At 44.5% G+C, this 25,839-nt stretch overlaps 1 protein-coding gene and 1 pseudogene across 1 annotated transcript in view; one reads left to right on the top strand and one right to left on the bottom strand.

Annotated features, from left to right (window-relative positions):
• ttll7 (tubulin tyrosine ligase-like family, member 7) overlaps positions 1 to 8,916 on the top strand; it is a 67,827-nt gene extending 58,911 nt beyond the window's left edge. Inside the window, exons 19-21 of the mRNA XM_085373550.1 lie at positions 3,793 to 3,966; positions 5,183 to 5,283; positions 8,761 to 8,916. Coding sequence (XP_085229676.1) covers positions 3,793 to 3,966; positions 5,183 to 5,283; positions 8,761 to 8,843 — 358 coding nt within the window. The 3' untranslated portion in view covers positions 8,844 to 8,916. The remainder of the gene's footprint in view (positions 1 to 3,792; positions 3,967 to 5,182; positions 5,284 to 8,760) is intronic.
• Positions 8,917 to 15,944: 7,028 nt separating this feature from the next.
• On the bottom strand, positions 15,945 to 19,494 carry LOC146618009 (uncharacterized; annotated as a pseudogene).
• Positions 19,495 to 25,839: the final 6,345 nt, after the last annotated feature.

Raw genomic sequence — 25,839 nt, 5'->3', positions numbered from 1 at the left:
GGGAAGGTGAATGAAGGCCTCTGAGTTCCTTCACTTTAGGTTGTTATCTGATACTCTGAAGTTTTATTGTGCCTTTATTTATTTATTTCTACGCTTCTTGAAGCGACAGAAGATGAATCCTCACAAGATGAATCACTGCGGTCACAGCTCACTTGATCATGTCAGGAAGACGCACCGTCCAGTTTCCACTTGCTTAAACACGCAAAAAGTAGACACGCATACCTACAGTGGGAAAATACATTTTTATTCCACGAGACATGTCAGACACTTTACTTGCAGTGCAATTATTTTGTTTCCTGTAAAAGCCTGACTTGTTACCCCCTTATTCTAGTGTGCCTACATTTAAGTATTCGTAACTATAATTATGCTGTAATTTCAAATAAAATACATTGAAATTCCATTAATAACAGAGGAATTATGCCCTTAGCCGTGGGTTATATTATCAAGTGTTACTGAATTTTCATCTGTTTGAATCTCAGTGATCTCGACCTGCTGAACATTTTCCAAGTGCAATCATTTAGGAAGGAAGTCACCTACTACTTTTATTCCATAGGTGCATCTACTAGGAGGCTGAGGGGTAACGCTGGTGGCTGCCAGTATCTTTGTCTCTTCTGGGATAAAGGTGTGACTTCCTCACATCTCCTTCCTTCCATATTCCTTACAGTTCACTTGTTCAGCAGCGACTTTTCTCTTGATGCAGTGGGCTCAGAGGATGTAACCTAAGTCGCTGCTCTAAGTTCTCCATTTGTCCCTTCTCAATTAAGGGAGACTGGGGAGGAGAGTGAGAAGGTGATGGAGATTAAGGGGTTGATACGCAGTGAGAGAAGAAAGACAGCAGCTGGACAACTCCAAACTTTTGTTTGCAGGAATTTGACCGATGGCTGTCTACGTTTCGGGTCTTGAAGAGCCCTGAAGATGATGCAAATTAGTCCACTGACCATTCACACAAAATCTTCCCCGCAGCGTGGTGCAGAGGTGTGGAGGGCTGAGTGTGTTTGTTTGTGCGTTAAAATGTTGCCACAGTCAATAACTCTGCTCCCTCCTTCAGTTTAAAATCGAATTTTGACTTCCACTACTGATTGCAGCTTTCCTTACAAACTACTCAAATCACTCAAATCACTTTTTTATTGTCACATCACATGTGCAGGCACACTGGCACAGCACATGCAAGTGAAATTCTTGTGTGCGAGCCCCACAAGCAACAGAGATGTGCAAACACAACAACACAAACGAGCAAAATACAAGAATGGCCAACCTGAAACTAATAAATATATGTACAATATATAATAGTGTATGCATTTCTGGATGTGTATACTAAATATTTTCCTACGTGTGTGTGTGTGTGTGTGTGTGTGTATACACATTTTTACAAATTAAATAGTAAAAAAATAAAATAAAATAATAATAATAATAATAATAATAAAATATATAAAATATACAGAGTTGAATATGTGCAAAACAAGTGGCATTTATATACAGTTTGGAGTGCATACTGTATACGGGGATCCACTGAAACTCTTCCTGGTGTACTAAATAATATGTAGTAATGATTCTGGACACACAGCCTCTATTCATTCACTCGACTGACCACTTCTGCTCTCGCTTTTTCTCATCCGTCTGTCCCAGTCTGAACGTGGCGTTTACAGACAGTAACCGATAATTCCTGCTGTATTTCTGAAAGTAAGCAAACATTTTATTTTTTTTATTTTTACTGTGTGATCGCACAGTCAGTCTCAGGCCGGCTAAAACGCTCCGAGTGCTCGACCAATCAAACATTTTTTATCGCTTCAAGCTCCAACCCCAGAGGACCTGAACTTTCAGAAAATACTACCTTCCCAGGGCTTTTAGGGGGCTAAACTAATTACCCCAGAACTTAATTTAGACCTGGTTCCCTGTGGTTGAAACATGTTGAATTCCTTCAAAAAGTGCTGCTCCCTGGTGAAAGCTCCCGTTTTATGGAAGTGTGGCTGGAGAAAAAGTGGAGGAGCGACCGAGTGAGAAAGAGACGGTAAAAAGAGAGCAGAGAGATTGGGCAGAAGGGCTATTGGCTCATGTGGCTCATGAGGATTAGCCAACCCTAGCCTCAGCCACCCCCATCATGCTGCACCCCGTCCAGCTTTTGTCTGATCACAGCCTGCCCAGGATCATCCAGCTAGCTTGCTAGCCTATCGTCTGGCCCCTCCCTACAGCGGGCCACGGCCCCAACACGGATGAACCCAACAGGGGGCCCTGATATCACATGGAGACAGTGAAGCGGCGCACCTCGGATAGCACACGCCAAATCCAAGGGGAAGCGCTCCCCCCGCAACCTCCTCTCGGTCTGTTGTTTGATATTTTATCTGAGGGACTTAACAACAATCAAACAGCCTCGCAGCTATTGTTGCTGATGAATTCAACAGGCTTTGAAAACGCACACTGTTTTGAACCCTTTCAGAGGAGCCACCCCCACCTCCCAAGAAGTGAAACGGGGTAGACATCAAAAGTACCCCCCGGGGTTGTGTTCCTCAGTTGTTGAGGCTCTCTCACAGTCAGGGGTATGTCCGGGGTTGTAAAGGGGGTTAACTGTACCAGGATTTGTTTTATCCCCCTCAGTGTGTCTGTCACTCCTTTGTCACGTGGTGTGAGCAGAATCATCTGCAGCTCAACGTGGCAAAGACCAAGGAACTGATCGTGGACTTCAGGAAGACCAGGAAACACTTGACCCCTGTTTCAATCCAGGGGGTCAGTGTTGACATTGTGGAGGACTATAAATACCTTGGAGTACACATTGACAATAAACTGGACTGGGCTAAAAACACCACAGCACTTTACAGGAAGGGCCAGAGTCGTCTCTATTTTTTGAGGCGACTGAGGTCCTTCAACATCTGCCAGAAAATGCTGAGGATTTTCTATGAGTCTGTTGTGGCCAGTGCGATCCTCTATGCTGTTGCATGCTGGGGGAGCAGGCTGAGGGTCGCAGATGCCAACAGACTTAATAAACTGATCCGTAAGGCCAGCAATGTTGTGGGGATGGAGCTGGACTCCCTCAAGGTGGTGTCGGAGAGGCGGATGCTGTCCAAGATAAAGACAATGTTGGATAACACCTCCCACCCACTCCATGACATGCTGGTCAGTCACAGGAGCTCGTTCAGTGAGAGACTGAGATTACCGAAAAGCACCACTGAACGACACAGGAAATCATTCCTGCCTGTGGCCATCTCCCTGTACAACGCATCCACTTAACACACTGTTTGCTGCTACAACTACACATGTTTCTTTTCCAAATATTTATTTATAAGTGACTTATGTATGTATGTATGTATGTATATATATGTATATATTGTACTATTCTTAGTTAGCGTATTGTCTGTCTTGTCTTAATGTTGGTTTAAAATGGAGCACTGTAACAAAAAATAATTTCCCCCAGGGATCAATAAAGTATTCTGATTCTGATTCTGATTCTGATTCCTGTATGTCTGCGCTGTGTACGCACGCATGGAGAGGGAAAGGCTGCGTGTTTGTATGTGGTTATCATGCGTACACTAGACACTGTACATTAAAATGATACTTTTTAGATGCCATTGACATCCAGCTGGTAATTTTGTGCCTGGAGGGAGACCGAATCGGCTCGACAAAGACTTATAGGGAACTAATTTAACAACAACGCTGTCATTACATTGTGCAAGCAACATTGACTTCATAATGATGAGTTAAAGCGAAAAAGAAGAATTTAAATATATATATGTGTGTGTGTGTGTGTGTGTGTGTGTGTGTGTGTGTGTGTGTGTTAAACTACTTCTCTCTGCTCTGCAGTTCATCTTGGGAGACCATCTTCAGCAAGAGCAGTGAGGTGGTGTCACCCCAGGAGCTGCAGTGCTGTCGCAGGCTGGTCCAGCTGTGCCGAGACTGCCTGTTGGTCGTCTACAAGTTTGTCTCAGAGTCTCGCGGTTCTTTGACCGGACTCAGCCCGGAGTGGGATGACACCAGGTGAGATGGACATCCGAGCATTTCAGCTGTATTTTTGAAAGATTCTTCTAGCTTCCCGCTGCCACAGAGAGCTAATTATCCATCCTCCATACTGTATAAGATCTGAGGGTGTTCAAATGTCATAGGTATCCTCGTGCACAATGTTGAGATTAACTCCTGCAAAGAAAATTGAATTGAACTGTTTAAAAAAATGGTAATGGCTTGGTCCAGGAGGCATCTTTAGAAATGGGTCTCAAATTCATTATTATTACAGTTAATTACCAGCAACAGTTTAGCCATAATGGTATCGCAACAAATTAAAGGAATTAGACATTATTTGCTCTGCACATCTCTCCACTGGGCTTCTGAACAAAGACACTTATTTCAGTGTCTTCCTCCAATATTTAGGTGTAGCTGGAAACTTGTTAAAGCACCTATTAATAAACTTACAACTCTGACAAAAACCCACTGAAACAAAACTGATTAAAGTCACTGATACAGACAGAAAAAGACTCTGATTTAAAATTTCCAGCCCTATCATCATTATACCTCTGTCAGAAAACATTTGCTCTCTCGCCTCCGCAGAGCCTTAAAGACATCATCTTCATTAGGAGACCCTGATAAAAACAAACAAGCAAAAAAAAATCAGCCTCATTCTGTTTTTTAAGGTTGATCCCCGCAGGAGACAGCAGCTTGGGTTTGTAATGAGTGAACTTTTAAATCACATATGCTTTGGGCTGGCAGACAGGGAGGGAGCTGGGTCGGCAGTGGGAGAGAGGGAGTGTGCTGTTAACAGGAAATAATGGCCCACAGATTAGCGCTCAGGTTAGCCCGGGGCCCCTCGAGGCCTGCTTAATTCAATTAGACCCTGTGCAGCAAATGACCTTACGAGAGAGAGCTCCTTATTTCCTGGGGCCTCACTTTACATGATTCATAACTCTTGCGCATATTTTAACAGGCTATCACTTTGCACCTACTGTATAAAAACCTCAGCTGTTAAAAAAGTATTAAGGGTTTGTGTATGGTTGAAGAGCCGGTTTAGGTTTTGACTATCCTGCTCATGTTTTTTCTTAACTCAGTTTGTTCAGATGTGATAACGTGATGAAATAACTAACAACTAGAATTCATAGCTCCATCAAGCCCAGTGTGTCCAGATACTCGCTGTAGGTATCCTTTAAGCACGCGTTGGTGTGTCTCTCCCTATTTCTTGTGTCTATATATGTCTGTGTAAAAAAAGCTTCCCATTTGCTGCTGGACCAACCTCTACCCATGGCTCCACTCCTGCTGCTGTCGCTGCCGCTTCCTCCTCCTCCTCCGTCTCTTCGCCCCTCGATGCAGGTCTCTGCTTGGTTTAGTTCTGCTAAACCCCCGCCCCCCTCCCTTTCCCCACCATCTTCCAGCACTGTCCCTACTCACTGCTTTCTGCTGCCTCCACCACCCTCACAGCTGTAACACAGGCTTGATCCCACTTGCCCAGAGATGGTTGTTTTGGCTGCACAACCAACAGTCTAGCATGGTCTCCTCTTCTGTCCCTCACTAGCATTTAATAAATAAGCCACGCTGAGATTAATTGATACGGCAAAAGAACAGGATGTGTTTTAAATGCTCAAATAGAGCAAAACGGTGACAAAGTGTGTTCAGAGGGAAAGAGGCGTATTCAGACTGTTTGGAGCTCTGCTGGTCAACCCCGCAACCATTCGGCCAGCTTGCAGCGCATCATCCTTTTTTAACCACATGCTTTACAACTGCGCCTTTCACTCAGTGCTTTTTATCAAGAGCATCTCACCCCGAGTGCATTTTCAGTACGAGTGGCCTCGGCGGGAGCCGAGCGTCTCACCTGCACCGCATCAGTGCCATGATCAACCCTAAGCACCCCTCTCTTTTTGTCACAAGAAGGCAGAAATTGGCTCGGCTTCACATGGCGTGGCTTGCAGTTTCACGGCACAAGTGGCTCGCATCGCTCCATCAGGCATGCAGGGGACAGTTGCAACCCACCACCACTTCAGATAGCTGAGAAGCAATTAGGATTATTTTGTCATTGATGCATAAGCTTTTTATGAGAGGGTAAATTGTGTGTGTATGAGAGCGCGTGGGTGTGCATGCACATGTCATGTGACTGTTACACAACGATCATCAGTCCCTCTTCAGTAACTCGCACTCCACTAACCTCCAACTACTTTTCCTTTGCTCTGTTCCCATCCAGCTGCACAGGAAATTTGGAGGATATGTCACTGTTTGATTGAGTTTATCTGTTTTTAAAGCAACATCTTCCACAAAAAGTGGAATTCACGCTAAACTTTGGAAGGTGCTTGCTTTTGTTTTCTTGGTGATGCGACATCAGCTGGACTAAACACACTGCATCTTTGCATGACAGACAGATTGTGGATTTTGCTTAAATGAATATTTGCATCACACAAGTAATGACCATTATACCTAAACATTAGAATGTGGTTAATGGTTGCTTTAATTGAGACTTTTAAATAAATACATTGTTACTAATTACTTTACAATAATAAACTGAAGCTTTCAGAACTTTTCAGGCCTGAATTAGAAAAATGAAATACACTCATCCACCTGCTGTTGTCAAAGACTGCAACACTGCAGTATAATAAGACCATATTCATTATTGACACTCATATTTCTTATTCCTCAAAGGCTTTTAAGGACATGTTTTTCATAGAATGATCCATTTGTATTGGGCTTTCCTTTTTAAATCTTATAGATAGCTATGATGGCCTCAAACAGTTTGCTATGCAACATTTAAATGAGTTTTGTACTGTAAATTCAACCCACTGTCTCATGTGCGTGCACACACATACACCAGCCTTTGTCACACATCAGCGTTGATCGGGTCCACGGGGTCTCCATTGTTGACCACACCTGCCTGCTCGAGTTCAAGCATCCTCCCCGTGAGAAGTGCCCCGATCAGGTGTGTCAACAGCCTGGCGGGGTTATAGGCAAGTCCTTCGTCCTGTGTGGGCAGATGAGAAGAAGTAGCCAAATAGCCCCACTAATGACTTTCTTGTTAAGCTTGGAATTGCTGTCAATACCCAAAGACAATTTTCCCATGATGACAAAAGTTTCAGATCCTATTAACTTTCATTTGTCTGAAAACTGTGGCAGTAATTAGGGTTAATTGGGGTGTGGAGCTGAATGAGGGCTGCAGATAACCTTCAAGCCTCTTTTGTACCTCTTATTTCTGATTGCATCAGCTATCGCAGCAGTCTCCTTCTCCTTCCTCAGTCATGGTGTTTTGTTTTGTCGGGGCCTCTGTCATTTCACTGCGGCAGTCGAATTTTGATGGAGGACTTAAGATCGGCCTGTCAGGAGGAATTGCACTAGATTGTAGCATTGCATGTATGGATTGGTGCATAGAGTGTGTGCCTGTCAACTGATGAATTGAAGTAAAGCACAAGTGCATGAATGAGCCGCAACCCACTGGCTTTCAAGCATGCACATTGTTGCCAAGACCTTCTTAACAATCAAACAGAGGACAAACCTGGAAGAAGCTGAACGAGGGTCCAATTAAATGCAGCCTGCAGAGATGACAGCCATTTGGACATGAGAAGATCCCCCCCTCATCTCACCCCATCTCACCCCTTGCCAGTATCACCACAGTGATTCTTTTTATGAGCTGAATATTCTCAAAGTGACTAGCCGAGGATCTCAGAGAACACACACTTGGCCCCTAATGAATGTTCAGTATTCAATTTTCTTATCTTTTTTTCCTCCCTCGTGTCTTTTCTTGGAGTTTACAGCAAAAACTTTGGAAACGAACTGAAGCGTGACACTGCAAAGCTACAGAATTCCCGGTGGATGTAGGGTGAATCTTTACATGTTTTAAGGTGTCGAGCACAGAGAGGAGAAACATAAGTAAAGCAGGAGTTAATCCAAAGGGTGGCACCCAACACCGTGCTATAAAATCGTTAGAAGGCTCTTTTAAGAGCGCACTTTGAGCTACCTGCTGGGAACGTATGTGAAAGGCCGAGAGCAGAGCGTATCCTGCAAACCTCTCTGGGGTTTAAGTGGAGAACTTTGAGATGAAGTGTCGGACTGAGCCATTGTTCAGCCGAGTCCAGTCACAGATGAAGATGATGTGCTGGAGGGATACCTGCGGCCCACTTGAAGCCGTTTCAAGGACACTCTCATTGGAGTAAATCAAGTTAATTTGAATCCCTCCTAACTCTCCTGGGTCTGGGGCTGTGTTGAAACAGATGCCCTTAGCGACATGCTTTTTTTTTTCCTCCCCTTTTCAGAAGAAGCTGCTCAGCTAATTTGTCCAAGAACTATTTCACAAGAAACGAGGGCTGTCAGAGAAAAAGTGTGCTATCGCTGCTCTGGCTTAAAAGGAGATATTATTTCTTCGCTCTGTAATCCTCAGCGCCAGTGGCTCCCTTTTGATTAGATTGTCACATCTTAAGAGCTTCCATGGGGACCGTTCCCTTTGACCATTGTACTCATTTAACTAAACGAATATTAGATGTATTTTTATTATTAGCTTAGGATTTTTGCCACGGATATAGCAATAAGATCGCATAATGTCTCATATCACAATATGAATGTGTGCTGGGAAAGCCCATAAATGTAAATCTTGTTCTAAGCGATCAGTCTAGAAGAATCCAAGCATCCCGTCTCATGTCTTCTGAACGCTACCCTAACATTTGCATAACCTTCAGTTAACCTTGTCCAGGATCCCGATCATCTCATCTGACATTTCTCTGACAACCATACCTGACTCATTTCCCTTAACTAAGGAAGATGGAAGCGGGGTTCAGCCCTCGCCTTGACTCAACCTGACACTGGTCTCATTCTCAGGTACTGGAACGCTGTTAGCAGGAGCTGCCTCACTGCTCTGTCTCGGTGGAAGGTGTCATAGAAAAGTCTTAGAAAGGTACTGACGCCTGTGCCTCGGAATGATAGGTGAGGATTTTATGTTCATGATACCAAATAATGTAAGGATCAAAGCTGAAAACCCCCAAAAAACAGTTGTACTGAGAGAAAAGACAGTCGGTATGAGGTCCATGATTTATTACTGTACGAGCAGATGCATAATTACTGCACATAACCTAATTAAACAGGACCGCAGCTAAGAGCTCTGTGTGTATGATACTTTAGATTTGGTACATTACACAAAACTGGAGCTGAAAAGATTAAAAGATTAGAACATAAATCATTATTTTGATAAACGCAAGAATCGCCAAGCAAAGAGAAGAAAGCCAAATGTTTATTATTTTCATCTTTTTCAATGTGAAGATTTTTTTATTTGTTTGTTTTGGTTAAATGCGATTTAAAAAAGACTATTTGGGGCTTTTTGGACCATTGAACAAACAAAACCAAACATCTGAAGATGCCATCTTGGTCCGTGGTGATATGTACAACTGGCGCTTTTTACTTTCTTCTGGAATTTTCTAAAAAAATAACGTAGCTGTTTTAACAAGTGCTGCAGTTCATACGGATCTCACAAGTCTCCAGTTTTTCTTTTTTTCTACTCTTTTCACTTTTCTTTCCTTTTCTTTCTTTTTTTAATCTTCAAACTTCCAAGCAAATATTAAAGTTGAATTGTGCAAATGGAGATGGTCATAAGTGGTAGAACCATTAATGAAAAGTTGGCTATATGCTGTCTCAGTGCCTACTCAGGCGCCCCGACCTCTAAATTGCGACCTTTGCATGACTAATCCTCTCATTATGTTCATCCTCTCTCCTAATCCCTCCGTCCCTCGCTCTTGTCCGTCTGTCCAGGTATCTGCTGCCAGTGACCTCCCAGTTCATCATGAAGTGGCCTTCGTCCAGCTTTGGCAGCATCTCCTCAGCCGTGCCACGCTCCCATAACCTTTTTGCCGCCAGGATGGGCCACTTCTGAGGTCACCGTGGCAACCCTGGCCTTTTGACCTCCCCTCTCCTCCCCAACCTCGCCTCCCTTGACTTTTTTAGCCAAACCCAGATCTTAGGTGTCCTGGTATAGATCTGAATTTGGTGCTGCTCTGGACCCCAGGTTGGGGCCTGGTTTTGGCCCAGTCTCCTTGTGGAAGATCAACAAAGCAAGGCTGGATGATTTGGGATCGCTAAAGGGAGCTGCTCACTCTGCTCAGCAGACCACCATTACCCTCGGTCCCCTCCCTCTAGCCCCTCGAATGCCAGGCGATGGGCTTGCCCCGCGTTTCTCATTGTAACTGCTGTATTATACTCACTGTACAGTTACAAGTCATGGTACTGTAAAAGAAAAGAATAACAAACACTAAAACAATGCAAGGATTATTTATTTATGTACTTATTTATTTTCTAAGGTTTTTCCATGACTGCAGTGAATGCTGATGCATAATGCACATGGACTAACAAAGCTATCCATCATTTAAATTAAAAAAAAGTGGATGTACAAAACTTATTTTTGCCGACTATAATCAGTTATTTTGTTTCCATTTTCTGAAATGTTGAAATGTTATTTATTTCGTAACTTATAAGAGAGGCTTTATGTTAACAACAGTCACTTTATGTTCTCGCTTTTGGAGGTTTTTTGCAGTCCAGATGTGGTGCCCGGAGGACCCGAAAACGGGTCGCCTTTTGAACGCTAACGCTTCATGTTTTCCCTGTGTGATATTATTAAGTGCAGCACTATTGAGCAACACAACGGTTAGAATGTCAGTGTAGTAAAGCCGAGCCTATTTGCCTCTTTAGAGAATGAGACGACTTTAATGCCACAGCATCAAGAGCCAAACCTCTCAGAGAGCGCACACCAGTTCCTAATATGCACTTTGCAGTTTGTAACAGAGAGAGAAAAGTGGCTTGCATGACTAGATTTTAGTCCCTTTAGACTCTGATGTAGTGGTTAGACAAAGGAGCTGCGTTTGGAATATACTTGAAGTTCTGCGTTGACATTAATTATTCTCATCTTCTTTGTGTTTGGCTGCACTGAAAAGAAGACACTTCACTTTTATGTTTGTCGTCTCGAGTTTGGATGCGTTAGGGATGACGAGGATCTGTTGCACGATTTAGAGATTGTTCGACACGCTGAATTACTTGGCTGATCTGTTCAAATGTATTGTACTGTAACAGCAGAGATTTGGCTGGGATGAGCAGCTACAGCCCCCCCCCCAACACCCACCACCACACTGTAGTTAAGTGCTCGGGATTTCACAGATGTGCCAATAATACGCACGTCTGCATCATGTGTTGGTTGACTTTTATTTAAGGTTAATGTGTCATGAACTACTGTAAGCCTTCGGTTAAATGATTAAATGTTAATAGGGAGAAACATTGTGTCCATGTTTCGTAGTTTACTATGTGTACTAGCCCATGAGTTGATAACTAGAATTTCAAAGATGGTAGTCTGTACGCTACGGTGCGTTTTGTAACAGTTTTGACTAACAAGTGTAGCAGCAATGCTGCGCTAAATCTGCTCAAACTGAACTCTCCCCTCGTCCCCAGCATCCGTTCACAATGCCAAACATTTTTATTTTGCCTGATTGATTTGTTTTATTTAAGAGCCGGACTTTTTCATTGGAGGTATGAGATTTTTAATTTTACATAGCAATAAAATATTTAAACAAACTGATTTCACCTTTTTTCTCATTCATTAATATTATTATTACTTTTTTACACTATTTTAAAAAGTGGCAGTGTAGTTACAGATTGTGCTCTGCTTTCCTTTTCAATCAAATGTAGCCTTGGTGCTGAATTGGAAAATTACAGAGAACGCAGATTAAATGGAAGATTGTGAAAAGGAGACGAAAAGTAAGCCGAGTATGACTTACATTTTAAAAAAGAAAATGTGAAGAGGAGTTTCGCTTTTACGACCCCGTCCGCAAACCCTTGAAAGCCACATGAAAATGGGAAATAGGTGCAAAGTCAATATTTGTTATGACCACCAATTCAATTCAGTTTGTTTTATAGCACCAAATCAGAACAGCTTTGTAATGTGACAATTCTACAATAATAAAGAGAAAACCCCAAAATCAGATGACTCGCTACGAGCCAGCACTCGGCAACAGTGTGAAGGAAAAACTCCCGTTTGACAGGAAGAAACCTCCGGCAGAACCAGGCCCATCGGCCACAAAGAGTCCTCCAGGCTTCTCGAAGGACATTCAAAGCTCTTTTTTGGATGTTGCTGCCTTTTGTTCCAGTCTCTGTCGAGATGACCTTTCATCGCTGCTTCGATAATGTTGAGGTCTGGGCTAATCCATGACTGATAGTGCTCCATTTCTACCCATTTATGCACTTACTGCAGTGGCTGAAAAATGAAAACTTTAATCTGATGGCACTTTTTTCTTAAACTCAGCAGATCCCCAACACCACAGGCTGAAATGCAGTTCCAAGCCATGACAGAGCCTCTGCCATGTTTCACAGATGACTGTAGACACTCACTGTTGTAGGTCTTCTACATATTGACAACGATTTGACCCCAAAACTTCTAATTTGTATTCATCAGACCTGCTGCCACTGATTTTCAGCCCAGTTCTCGTGTAACCTGGCGTACCTCAGCCTTTCCTCCTGGTTCCTTTCCTTAAGAATGGCTTCGTGAAAACCATCCTTCCACTGAGAGCATTTCTGATGAGGCTTCAGTGAACAGTAGTTGGATCAACTGTAGAGACAGATGCATCTCTTGAGTCTTGTGTCAAGTCTTTGCTGTATTTTCTTCTTAAAGGCATGACTTTCAGACCCGTTCACCTGCTGCAGATCAATTCTAAATTCAAGCTCGACACTTCTTCTTTTGTCTTCCACTTGTCCAGTTCTCTCAAAAGATTTAAGAACACACTGCACACTATGCTGAGCTATGCCAAGTTTTTTTGGCTAATAGCTCTTTGAGAATTACCTTGCTGTTAAAAAATACTATTTTATGCCTGTCAAACTGAGTTATCTTTGGCATTTTTCATAGATTCAGCTAAAGAAATTGAAACAAAAGATGTTTTGTTTTTTTGTGAGAGGCTGCTAAGATGCAGTTTAGTCCTTTACTGAGTTTTTTCTGTTATATGTAAACACACAACAATGTGCACCACTGCTCATTTCTTTGTGTTTGGTGCCTTTTTTTGTGCCTGAATGATTCAAGAAATTTGTGTTAGGTGACTTAACATAAAAACATTCCTGTGAAAATGATCAGGTACAAGGACTGGACTGAAAATGAGTGGAAAAAGCAAGAAAAGAAAAAATGGAAGTATTACTCCAGACCACTTAAAAATTACAGGTGGCCCCGTAGTGTAGCAGTTATACATTTGCAAATGAAAACAAACAAATGATTCCCAGTTTGATCCTGGGATAAGACATCAATCCATTTGGGGGATGCATCAGGAAAAAAGCCAAGTGTAAAAAGTCCAAGCAATCAAAGTATGCAGAGCTACCCGCTGTGTCAACCTCTTGGGAATAAAGGAGCATATAAAAACTGACAAGTCTGGCTCCTTGGATGCAAACTGTACTGTACAGGTGGACAGGACCCTCTATTTCTCGCAGTAACTGAGTCAAATACTGTTGTGGTATTTGAGTTGATGGACTACTTTTTACGTTTTCGAAGGCGACTCTGAACGACTCATGCAAACTTTTTTTCTCTCCTGAAGTATCTGCCTTATTTAACTTTTGAACTGTAGCATGTAGTTTAGGGTGTCAAACAGCCATTCACTGCTGGGGTTGGTTTCCAGGCTAAACACATAATTAGCTGCTCAGCTGCAGCGCTTTTAACAGCATCTAAATGTAAATGCAAATGTCACTCGGGTCTGGTTAGATGCCGGTGTGGTCGTCACTCTTCACAAACACACTGTCTGCCCGTGACACAGGAGAACAGCTTTCTTTACTTTGGCTCTCGCTCCCTGCTGTAGTGCTGACACTTTGGCAGCAGCTGGTGGGACGCCAATCAAACGCAGACCCTGACGCACCCCCTCCAGTCAGCTGAGAGGAGGGGAAGACACTCCGGGAGGACCTTTTTTTTCTTGCCTTAAATTGTACAAAACACTCAACAATAAACACAAAGTCAGACTTTTTTGTGATGACTAAGTGGGAGTGGGGTGACTAAATATGCTTTTAGCTTTCAGAGCCTGAACACAACCTAACCACGACATCAAGTTCAGGCTAATTACTGCAGATGAGTGTAAACAAAAAAAAAATGCTGTGAAGTAACTTAATGGCCTGCCACGAGTCTGGGAACTCGAGGTGTGGATAACTTTGTCTCTTATGCTGACCTGAGACAGTTATGTTATAATTGAGCGAGAACCATTAAGTCAAAATCTGTAGGTGTTGAAATGGAAAGTGAAAAGAAAAAAAACAAACAGGCAAATTCAAGTGTAACTAAGTGCAAACACTTAATTTAAGTGCTGCTGTACTCTAATGGTTTTCAAACTCCCTGTCCATTCGATATCCATGTGGGTTAACCTCCAACTGATATTACATTTCACAGCAGAGGCCGTGCTGGACAGGTGACACTCCTGACCCGCCACTTGCCTCAGAAATGAGAGCGTGTGTGCATCAGCTATTTCTCGTTCTGTCTTGACCTGTAGATACCCTGCACTGACGTCTGTGCGTGTGGAGACAGAGGACAGAGCCAGTTTTATTTAGACCTGTAACAGCAGCTAACCTTACAGATTCTTGTGCCCTTTCTACCTCGCCCTCCCCGTTCCTGTCAACAGAAGAGTTGCAGGGCGTGACCTTGAGGCCCTCTGGCCTTCGCCTTGGCCACGGCCCCCACAACCAGACGAGAGCAGGGGCAGTGACTGTCTGGCTCTGTGACCCTGCCGCGCCATCCAAAAATACCCCCACCCCCCCTTGCAATGGGACTGCACTGTTCAGTCCTGACCTTTCTACCCGTCACTCCCCTCATCCCCATCCCCACTGATTGCTCCATCCCTCTCTCCCCCTACCTGTGTGTGGTCCAGGCAGCTTTGCAGCCAGAGTCCAGCCTGGTTTTTTTTCTTTCTTTCTTTTTTGAGCTAAACCCAGATGACCCAGTTTCGGGGCCCTAAGCCGACCTCTTCGGCTTGGAGAGTACAAAAGCGACTGGGAGCTGTTTGAGAGGTGGATGGTTCAGATGAGATAAGGAAGCACACTCTGGTGCAAAACACAGATGGCAAGGCTTCAAATCTGCTCTTAATCCACTATTCCAAATGACATGGAGGGAAAAGAGCAGCGTGGTTTATTCTGTAATTATGACTGCCTGAGCGAGGTGTCCAGAAACCCAGCTGCCCTCCTTTTTCTTTCAATCGAAGCTTTAAAAGTGGAGCTTGTAGTGGTCTGTGTGCATTCGAATAACAAAAGTGACCTTTCTTATCAGACAAATATTGCCTGTTTACTGCCTGTGTATGACATGGGGTTTGTGTGTGTGGATTATGACTCTCTCCTACCAATGGGGTGTGTAATGGCAGCATGCGCTGTACACCTAAGCCAAAGCATTATGACCACCCTTGCCTTATTTGCTGTTGGTCCTCTGCTTGCTGCCAAAATAGCTCTGACCCATACAGGCAAGTCTTCTGCAAGTGCCCCGTGGTATCTGGCAACAGGAAATTAGCAGCAAATCCTTTAAGTCCTGAAAGGTGTGAGGTGGAGCTGCCGCAGATAAGACTTGTTCTGACACATCCTCTATTGCAAGTTAATGGTTTGTCCCTCCTTGGAGACATGTTGGTAGGAAATCACTGTTGCTGACTAGGGGGACTTGAGAGTAATTCAACTTCTGAAGGATCAGCCATACTATACAAATATCATGAGATAGCATCATGGTTACCTGTGCACTTTGGTGTCAGAATGTGGGAGAAGTTGATCACTGCAGTGAACAATCAACCTGGTCTGGACAAACAGAGTTACTAACAGGAAGCTAGCTTGGATGATGCTATCTGCTAATCAAAGTGTAGCTAACTTTCCTTGTGTTGATTTGTTGTCATTGCCATGGCGATATCGTGGGCAGAGACACCCCCAAACATCCGAATCGCCTCTGTGTGAGTTCTCTCCAACATATTTAAGCATCTCAAACGCAGAAATGTCCAGCTTAGATTTTAGAGCTAGAATAGAGTAAATGAGGAAATGATCCAAGTCTACGGTGGCCCTGAGAGGCCAAACACACAACTTAAGAAAACACCAGCTGCAAAAGCACACAAAACACAACAGAAATAGGAAAAAAGAAAACAGAAATAGGAAAAAACAGATTTCCAAAAGCACAAGGGAAGTGTTTCTGGGGAAACAATAACCCGACGGACCAGTTGCAGGAACCAAAATATGCTAAGACACTTAAAAGAAGTGGTTTTGTGAGGAAAGAAAAGATGATTGGTACGTGTGTTAGCCTGACTATTAGCCTAAAACTCCGTCATCAGTATTATATGAATCATGATAAAACACAGCTAGCATGTTTTGGGTTCCTGGTGACTGCCGCTAACCTCCAGCAACCACCAGTTTCCCGTACTGACTGACGGTTACCGCAGGGTGGGAGGGGTTTACTGACTGCTTTCTAGACCTCTGTGAGCAGCCTTAGTTTCACAGCAGCTACTAAGGTTAGGCTGAGCTAGAGGAAAAAGCGTGCAGGTCGAAATGAGCTATAAAGACAAAAAGCTCGTTTTTATTGCAAGCCTCAAGTGGACATTAGAGGAACTGCATTGTTTTTCTACAGCAGCTTCATTTCTGAGGCTGTCGCTCGTCTCTGACCCTGACATATGGCTATAATGACTTTGCCCTTGTTAAAGTTGCTTAGTCCTTTGAAAATCAGTTATATTTTGGCTCATTGTTGTATGTGTGTGTGTAGCATGTTCACATGAGTTGTATTTTATTAGTTTTTCAGGCCTCACACCTGCCTCACTGTCCTGACATCATCCGAGTGTGTGTGTGTTTTTATGTGTATTCTCACTGGGACACACACGCTGCAGTGCATTATGTGTGGTGCCTTGATAGCAACATCTTTGCTCTCAGCAGGGATCCTGCATGTAACTGACACATAAACAAACACATGCACGCCACGGAGCCTGGACAGTCTCATCCTGCCGGCTCCAGTTATTCACTGCGGGTGCGCTTCTGCCTCTCCGCAACAAATTGGTATTTTCAGAGTAAAGTTTTTATTTTCATATATTTTACAGATGAGCAAAAATTTTAAACTGGGTGTAAAATTATTTAAATAAGAGGTCTCCGTTCACTTCCCTGGGAAACTGATTAGCCGTTTTGCCTCGACTTTTCCCCGCATTCAGCCGCTGCTCTGATTTATTACCGCAAAGTAATGCGATCAATCAAAGAGTGTGACCTGCTGAGCTGAATCAGACAGATCCTGATGCATCTCATCCCATCATTAATGTAGTTAACTAGATTATGGTCTGAACAGTTTGCTCACTCTTTAAATAGAAAGGCTCTGCTGTGAGCATTAGCGCATCTGCTAATTTTCTCCAGATTTTAATATAACAGCTCCTCTGAAGTTAGTGGAGGGATCTCTTTACTTCTTCTTTATTTCTATAATAACCTGTGGCAGGCTGTGCAGTAATGCTATAAAAATGGGACACGTGACAGGATAATCCTATTGTTCCTCAGATGAGTGTCTGTAGGAGCAGTGCTCAAACACAAAGTGCGTGATTACCAACAATTTAAATAACGGCCTAATAGATTAGGTCATTAATTGAATGGTTAGAGCCTTTTCATAGTTGCTTCAACAATTCTTTATAAATGTCACACTACACACTTTTAATTTTTTCCTGTTTCCATTTTGGAAACTCCCATTTCACTGTTTCTACAGTCACGAGAAACGACTGAGAGGTGATTTCTCAGCTGGTCCAAAGGCAGCAGCTCGGCTAACAACACTTCGACATCAGCCCTATTCTTGCTCCCCTTCAGTTTCTTCCAGTGAAATTCAAAAGTAACATAAAAATGTTATCAATATCACATAAAGCCCCAAAAGGCCAGGGCACTGTGTATACAGCAGTAGCTACTAAACTTTGGAACAGGCCTATTCGATCGCCTGAATCTGTGGTTTCTGTGCTGAAAACTCATTTCTGTTTGCACTTCTTTAACCTTTTCCCCAGTTTTTTGTAGCTGCTTGTTCTAATATGTGTGCATACGACTGTGTATGCAGGAAAGAACCAAAACCACGTGTGTGTACGTTTGAACATGTACAAGACAACCTATTATTAATATCTGTACAATTTTCAACTACTGGTTAGAGCTAAACTTCCTACAAGTTGTGCAGCTGTTTTCCAGAAGTGGAATGATTGTACAGCATATGTCTTTAATGTCTTTAAAAAACAAGAATTGGTCACACAAGTTTGAATTTATTTTAGACTTTTTCTAATCCACACAGGATCACATATATACACTGAACAAAATTATAAACGCAACACTTTTGTTTTCGCTGAGCTGAACTCAAACATCTGAAACATTTTCTACATACACAAAGGACCCATGACTCTCAAATATTGTTCACAAATCTGTCTACATGTGTGTTAGTGAGAACTTCTCCTTTGCCGAGATAATCCATCCCACCTCACAGGTGTGGCATATCAAGGGGCAGATTTGACAGCATGAATATTGCACAGGTGTGCCTTAGACAATAAAAGGCCACCCTGAAATGTGCAGTTTGATCAAACAGCACAGTGCCACAGATGTCACAACCTTTGAGGGAGCGTGCAGTTGCATGCTGACTGCAGGAATGTCTACCAGAGCTGTTGAGGAAGCTCAGAGCTGTTGAGCCCGTGAAATTAATGTTCATTTCTCTACCATAAGCCGTCTCCAAAGGTGTTTTAGAGAATTTGGCAGTGCATCCAACCAGCCTCACAACCGCAGACCACGTGTAACCACACCAGCCCAGGACCTCCACATCGCCTGAGACCGGCCACCCACACAGCTGCAGCAACAATCGGTTTGCATAACCAAAGAATTTCTGCACAAACTGTCAGAAACCGTCTCAGGGAAGCTCAACTGCATGCTCGTCGCCCTCATCGGGGTCTGGACCTGACCGCAGTTCGTCGTCGTAACCGACTTGGGTGGGCAAACACTCACATTCGATGGCGTTTGGCGCGTTGGTGAGGCGTTCTGTTCACAGATGAGTCCCGGTGTTCACTGTTTAGGGCAGATGGCAGACAGCGTGTGTGGCGTCGTGTGGGTGAGCGGTTTGCTGATGTCAACGTTGTGGATCGAGTGGCCCATGGTGGCGGTGGGGTTCTGGTATGGGCAGGCGTATGTTATGAACAACAGGTGCATTTTATTGATGGCATTTTGAATGCACAGAGGTACCGTGACGAGATCCTGAGGCCCATTGTTGTGCCATTCATCCATGACCATCACCTCATGTTGCAGCATGATGATGCACGGCCCCATGATGATGATGCACGGCCCCATATTGCAAGGTTCTTGCATGGCCAGCATACTCACCAGATATGTCACCCATTGAGCATGTTTGGCGTGTACGACAGCGTGTTCCAGTTCCTGCCAATATTTAGCAGCTTCGCACAGCTATCGAAGAGGAGTGGACAGGCTACAGGCCACGATCAACAACCTGATCAACTCTATGCGACGGAGATGTGTTGCCCTGCGTGAGGCAAATGGTGGCACAACTGTGCACATTTCAGGGTGGCCTTTTATTGTGGGCAGTCTAACGCACACCTGTGCAATATTCATGCTGTCTAATCAGCCCCTTGATATGCCACACCTGGGAGGGGGGAAGGATTATCTTGGTAAAGGAAAAGTGCTCACTAACACAGATTTATAAAGATTTAAGAACAACATTTGAGAGTCATGAGTCTTTTGTGTATGTAGAAAAAATTTCAGATGTTTGAGTTCAGCTGATGAAAATGGGAGCGAAAACAAAAGCGCTGCGTTTAGAAGTGCACACGGTGATGACTGTCGTTTTTAAGTGAACATAAAGTAAACAGCCAACCTCATAAAGAAAGTTGCATTCTGCAAATAAACAAATAGCTAGCCGATTGCACACACAGTTGTTCGCGACGCCACTCGTTGTGTATTAATCTACACACCCCTGGTTTGCGGGTCGTTGTTGGTTTCATTCGTTTTAATGGTGAGCTGGTCGTTAACGGGCGCTCGCTCGCTCGTCTCATCAGCTGTGTTGTATTTTTCTTTTTATAACCATCAGGGGAAATGTTGTGCTGAGCATGCACGCTTTCCCCCTCTGCTTTGTTTCCAAATTACATATTAACACGCTCTCACACCTGGAAGCTGTGCGACGACTGCTGGCTGCTGTTGGATGCAGAGCAGTCACGTGACTTCTCACAGCGGTTGCTTGAAGCGGATGCTGAGTTACTTGTTCACTTTTCCTGATGGATTTTTACTCACACACACACACACGTGAACTTAAACCAGTGACCTTCTACCTACAAACCCAGTTTGATAACTTTTTACGGCTCAGCTGAGAACACTACACAGAGATGCCGAATCAGACAGGCCCGCAGAACTTCTAAATGTTAACCTTTGTTGAAACACTCAAGGTGCCTACTGTACTTTGTTGCAGCCACGGGGGGTTATAGATGAGCGCAGTTCTGCATATGGCCATCATTCACAGCCCGAGGCTCCCCCTGAGTGTGTGTCTGGAGTGTGTGTAACAAATGGAGCTGAGCAGCGAAGGTATTAATGTGAGGGAACAAGCCATGTAGTGGAAGTACAGCGGGAAGTCACTTTCTCTCCCATCTGGTCCCTAACAAGATGGAGAGGAGAAGGCAGATGTGAGCGGTGGTCTGCACCTCCGCTGGTTGGATTAGCACTTCTGATGGGAGAGAAGAGAGCAGGACGTTCCTTGGCGCAGGCTGTCATTTCCTCTCCTTTCTTTTCCCCGTCTCTCCATCCCTTCCCTCATACATCTCCTCGCCTCCTCTGTGATCACTGCTCTCTGCCCCTCGCTCTGCTGCAAGTGTGAGAAGGCAGACTCAAAATGAGAATAAATGAGGTGTGGGGAAGGTGCGCGGGCAGCGTGCCTGTTTGTGCGCGCACGTGTGTGTCTGTGCATGCGTGTACCTGCACTCGAGCGAGTTCAGATCTCTTCCTCTGTTGCAATGTCTAGCGGTGGAGCCAAAAGACCGTCCGGGGACTCTTCATCCACTTGCTGCTGAGCGCCCCAGGGGATGGATTGAGCCTTGCAGGCTAGGATATTATCAATACAGCCCCTCCAGGCAGCCTGGGAGACAGGAGACGGAGCCACTGACTCCCACTGCCTATTAGTCTACTGCTGAGCATCAGTGTAAGGGGGAACAGCTGGTTTGACTGGAGCTTCTGCCAACTAGTCCTCCATCTTTGCCTCATCTTTACCTGCTCAAAGTTTATTTCAAAGGCTGCCTCAGTCTCGTCTTTTCACTCTGTTTGCGAACTTTTTTCTTCAGCCTTCGTTGTAAATTGACTTATTTTCAGCTCCTTCTCTCAAAGACTGCCCCTGTATTTTAAATCTCCATCTCCACTTTGTTTCAGAGTTGCTTTATATTCCATTTGTGTAATGAGGAGGCTGACCTTGTATTTTACTTGTGAAAATTGCAAATGGTTGAGACCATCCGGGTGCTGAATGAATGCCAAAGAAATGATATTTCTATGGTTTCCTGTAATTTTCCTCCCATTCTACACTCTTACTGTGAATACTACGCTTTGTCTGTTCAATAATCGTCTACTTTAATTTTAAATTGAAAGAAAAAGCATAACCTTGATCTAAATGCATAACCACAGATACATCGCTGAGACCCCTCAATGATTTGAGGTTAATGGATGCATGACTTGCTACGGCACTTTCCAATATTCAACTCTAAAATTCACCTCTTGGCTTTTAACTAACAGGTAGCAGCAAATCATTCTAAATCTTCACTTTACCCCCCTGATGAGTCACGGGGAGCCCTCTCTGGCCTGTCTGCTTGCAGCTCCTGCGCAGTGGAAACTGCAGAAACCACAACTTAGTCTCTGGAGCCAGCAACCGTTCTGAATCCCTCTCAAATGACTTAAAAAGCCATCAGCGTGACCTCATTCTGTGTCAAAAAAGAAAAAAAAGAATTTATTTGGTGACCGTGCTAACCTCTTATAGCTGGGAGCTTCTTTTTTCCCCTCCACTGTCTGCAATCCCTTTATCTTTTCTGACTCCACATCGCTTGTCTGACTGTCTTTGTTACAGGTCCCCGTGTTTCATTTTGTTCCAGCCATTATCCCGCACCAATAAGCCGGACACAGGTCACCGGTGTTAACGACCTCTCCTGTGACTTTTTCTGGGGGTATCTAGGACCGTTCTGTGAAAGCAAACGTCTAGTCTAGTCTGGTAAATATCCCAGAGTGACTCACAAAAAGCTTTTCTCCCATAGATCAAGACTGCCACAATTAGCTTCATAAATCGTAGGTGTGGAGTCACATCACGGACCTTATTTGTTCTCCCTTTTTGGATGTGTAATATTAGACTTCCTAAACTTAATCTGAAATTTGTGTGCATGCATTTATGTGTAGGCATGTTTCTCTGTGTGTGTCTCTATTGTGTATTTAGGCAACTGGGTGTTTGTGTTTCACTGGCAGAATAGTAATTCGGCATGAAATCACTTTAGTAATCATAGCTGTTATTTTGCTCCCATTATGTCTCAGAAAGCCCCGTCTTTTGAAGATGACATTTTAAATATATGTACCCAAAGGAAGACATGCACCACTCAAGGTCCCTCAAACTTCTGTTTCCTTTCACCGGCGTCGCAGCTGCTTAAAATACTTTTGAAGTTAAGGTGGTGCATCAAAGTGTGTTACGTAAATGGATAACTAAAAAAATGTTCTTTCAAATGTAAGACTGACGTTAATTAGCCTAGGTACTCAATGGGAGCAAATTGTTCTAGAGTATCTGCAGCTTTTCAGCAACTGAACAAGCTCAGTTTTCAATAATTAGCTGTGCATTCTCACAGCCTCTGCAACTGGAAAATAATTGGCTTCTCAAACTGCTGGTGTGTCTGCGTCTCTCGGCTTCAACAGCTTCATTCTTGAACTCCGTGCTTTGTCTACTCAACGTCAAGAGAACGCTAATTGACATCATCACCGGGAAACGACGTGTACGTGGAACACCTAAGAACTTACATATAATTACATAAAACACTGGAAAATCATCTACATGTAGGCTTCTTATACTAATCAAAAACGGGTGTCTGACTGACAGCCGCTTTCTTTCGGGTTTACGTTCTTTTAGTCGTAAACACAAATAAGTAGATTCAACACAGCTTTGTAGGTACCCGAGTAAAAACACACCAGCACTTGAGTTTCCATTTTATGGTACACCAACTGTACTACATCTTTTAGGTAAATATTGTTATTTACACTTAAGATCCACTTTGGTAGGTACACCTGTTCAGCTACTCATCAACGCGACAACCAAATCAGCCAATCACATGGCAGCAACTCTAGACACAGATGTGATCAAAACGACCGGAGTTCAAACTGAGCATCGGAAAGTGGGAGAAAACGGATTTAAGTGACTTTGAATGGGTGTAGTTGTTGGTGCCAGATGGGCTGGTGTGATTATTTTTAGAAACTGCTGATCTGCTGGGATTTTTGCACACAGTCGTCTCTGGGGTTTACTGACAATGGTCTGAAAAAGAAAATATCCAGTGAGCAGCAGCTCTCTGTGTACCTTGTGATGTCAGAGATCAGAGGAGAATGGCCAGACTGTAACAGGAAGGCAACAGTAACTCAAATAACCTCTCGCTGAAGCAAAGGTATGCAGAAGAGCATCTCTGAATGCGTAACCTTTGGACAGCAGCAGAAGACCATACTGGGTTCCACTCCTGTCAACAAATCAGACTGATAAATCTTGATTTCTGCTGCAATGTTCAGATCGTAGGACAAGAAGTTGGCATTATTAAAGAAAAAGCAGGTTAAAGCCTGGAGTAACAAGATGCACCAAACAAAGAGACTGTACCAGTGAGTGTATTTTTAATGTTGCAAATATCTATATTACTACCCGCAGTATTAGCAAAAGATGGAGATGTACTGCCTTAAAATTTGTGCAGTGTAACTGTGGTGAGAATAAGGCACGGCGGGACCACAGATCAACATTCAGAGCCATTTTATTTACACTTCTCACCACAGAAAAAAACCCCACACACCTGAGTCCCCGTGTTTTAACTCGGCAGGCGTGATTACGGATGCCGTGCAGGTGCGTCCGCCCTCCCTGCACAGCAACGCAGACCACGCCCCACCACACACCCCCATCGCCCGATTGAGGCCGGGGAGCCTACTGCCCCACCCCACCGGTTCCCAACCTGGGAACAGGGCAAAGTCACTTGCGGAGGCCGCCCGCGCCTCAAGTGGCGGTGGCGGCGAGGCTGGTCCGGGGGTCGGCCATGCCTCCAGCGGCAGCGACGAAACTGGTCCGGAGGCCGGCTACCTGGCAAGCCGGCATGACCCCGCCCCCCCCGGGCAACTGGGCCGGCATCTGACGCTCTGGGGCAGCTCGATCCTCGACCTCGGTCCCAGGTCAAGCAGGCTCCCCTGGCACGGGGACAGCCGTCTCCCCTCCCGGTTTCTCCACCTCTCCCGGCTGGAGCCCCTTGCGCCGCTCCTCCGTCACCGCTGCCAACGCCACAACTCCCGGCTCGAGCAGCCCCTCGTGCGGCTTCTCTTCCTCCGGCCAGCGCAGACCCTCGCGCCCCTTGTCCGCCGCCTCCGGTTGGAGCGGATCCTCTACCGCTCTCGGCAGGAACAGCCCTTTACCCGGCTGCTCCCCCTCCTCCGACAGGCGCGGACCCCCGCGCGCCTCGTCCACCACTTCCGGCTCCCGAGATGCCCCACGCGGCTCCTCCACCACTTCCCCACTATCAGGCAACCCTGGCGGGGGTGGCGGCGGCGGTGTCGCCCAGGCCTGGAGCAGCGTCGCCAGCTCCGCCATTCTCTCCAAATGGCGCTCGGTCTCGTCCCTCAGCTCTTCCCGCTGCCGGCTCACCTCCGCCGCCTGCTCCCGCTGTGCGGCCGCCATCTCGGCCCCTATCTGGGCCATATCCTCTCTCCTCCGGCTCGGTTCTAGGCCCACCATGCTGCCTCCTGGGTTTCGGCACCAGTGTGGTGAGAATAAGGCACAGCGGGACCACAGATCAACATTCAGAGCCATTTTATTTACACTTCTCACCACAGAAAAAACCCCATACACCTGAGTCCCCGTGTTTTAACTCACGTCCGCCCTCCCTGTACGGCAACGCAGACCACGCCCCACCACAGTAACCATTCTCTCATTCTTTCCCTCATTTTGATACATTTTTAAATAGTTATATATTGATACTCTTAGCAAGACCATGTTTTTTTAAATTTCTTTTAAAAAGTGTATTTTTTTAATTAACAGGGAAACTCCAAATTAATAAAGCACGCTCATGGACATCAGTTACAGGTGGCTAATTGTACATGATGGAAACCTGAGGAAGCCATATTCCCTTACTAGGGTACTAATACAGTTTATTCTTATTTCAAAATCATTTACAAAGGGCTGGATCACAACAGCAGTCATGTAAAGGCACTTAATAAATCATGCTGCAAGAACCCACAAACATTATTGACAGGAACCCAATAATTCAATGATCCCCTGTGAGTAAGCGCTTGGCTAGAGCAGCAGAAAACACACCCTTTAAAAAGAAGAAACCTCTGGCAGGACCAGGCTCGGGGAGGGCAGCCATCTGTCACAACCAGCTATGGTGACGGGAAAGAGCAGAGAGAACGGCATGGAGAGATGGCAAAGAGTGCACGAGGCAAAACACTGGGAACGAGACGACATTGAGTTAATGATGTGCAATAGTGGGATATAAATGGGAAGTGGAAAATATCAGAGTAGAAGGCAAATACTCAGTTATTGGAGTCAAAGAGTTTCATCTGTAGTGTGGGATTGCAATTTTTATTCAGGTTCTGTGAATTATTTAAACACCACCACTGTCTATATCGCACACACTGTGATTTAATCACGCGCTCCACACTTCAAGCTTGTTCTTTTTTTTTTAATGATATTACTGTATTATTGAAACACATTAATGGTGG

The sequence above is a fragment of the Diplotaxodon limnothrissa genome, linkage group LG15 (assembly GCF_057381915.1).
Source record: "Diplotaxodon limnothrissa isolate DT_005_m linkage group LG15, D_limnothrissa_male_GT1.1, whole genome shotgun sequence".
In the NCBI taxonomy this organism is placed as follows: domain Eukaryota; kingdom Metazoa; phylum Chordata; class Actinopteri; order Cichliformes; family Cichlidae; genus Diplotaxodon; species Diplotaxodon limnothrissa.
Note: the sequence above shows the minus strand (reverse complement) of the source record. Positions and strands in the feature narration are given on the sequence as shown.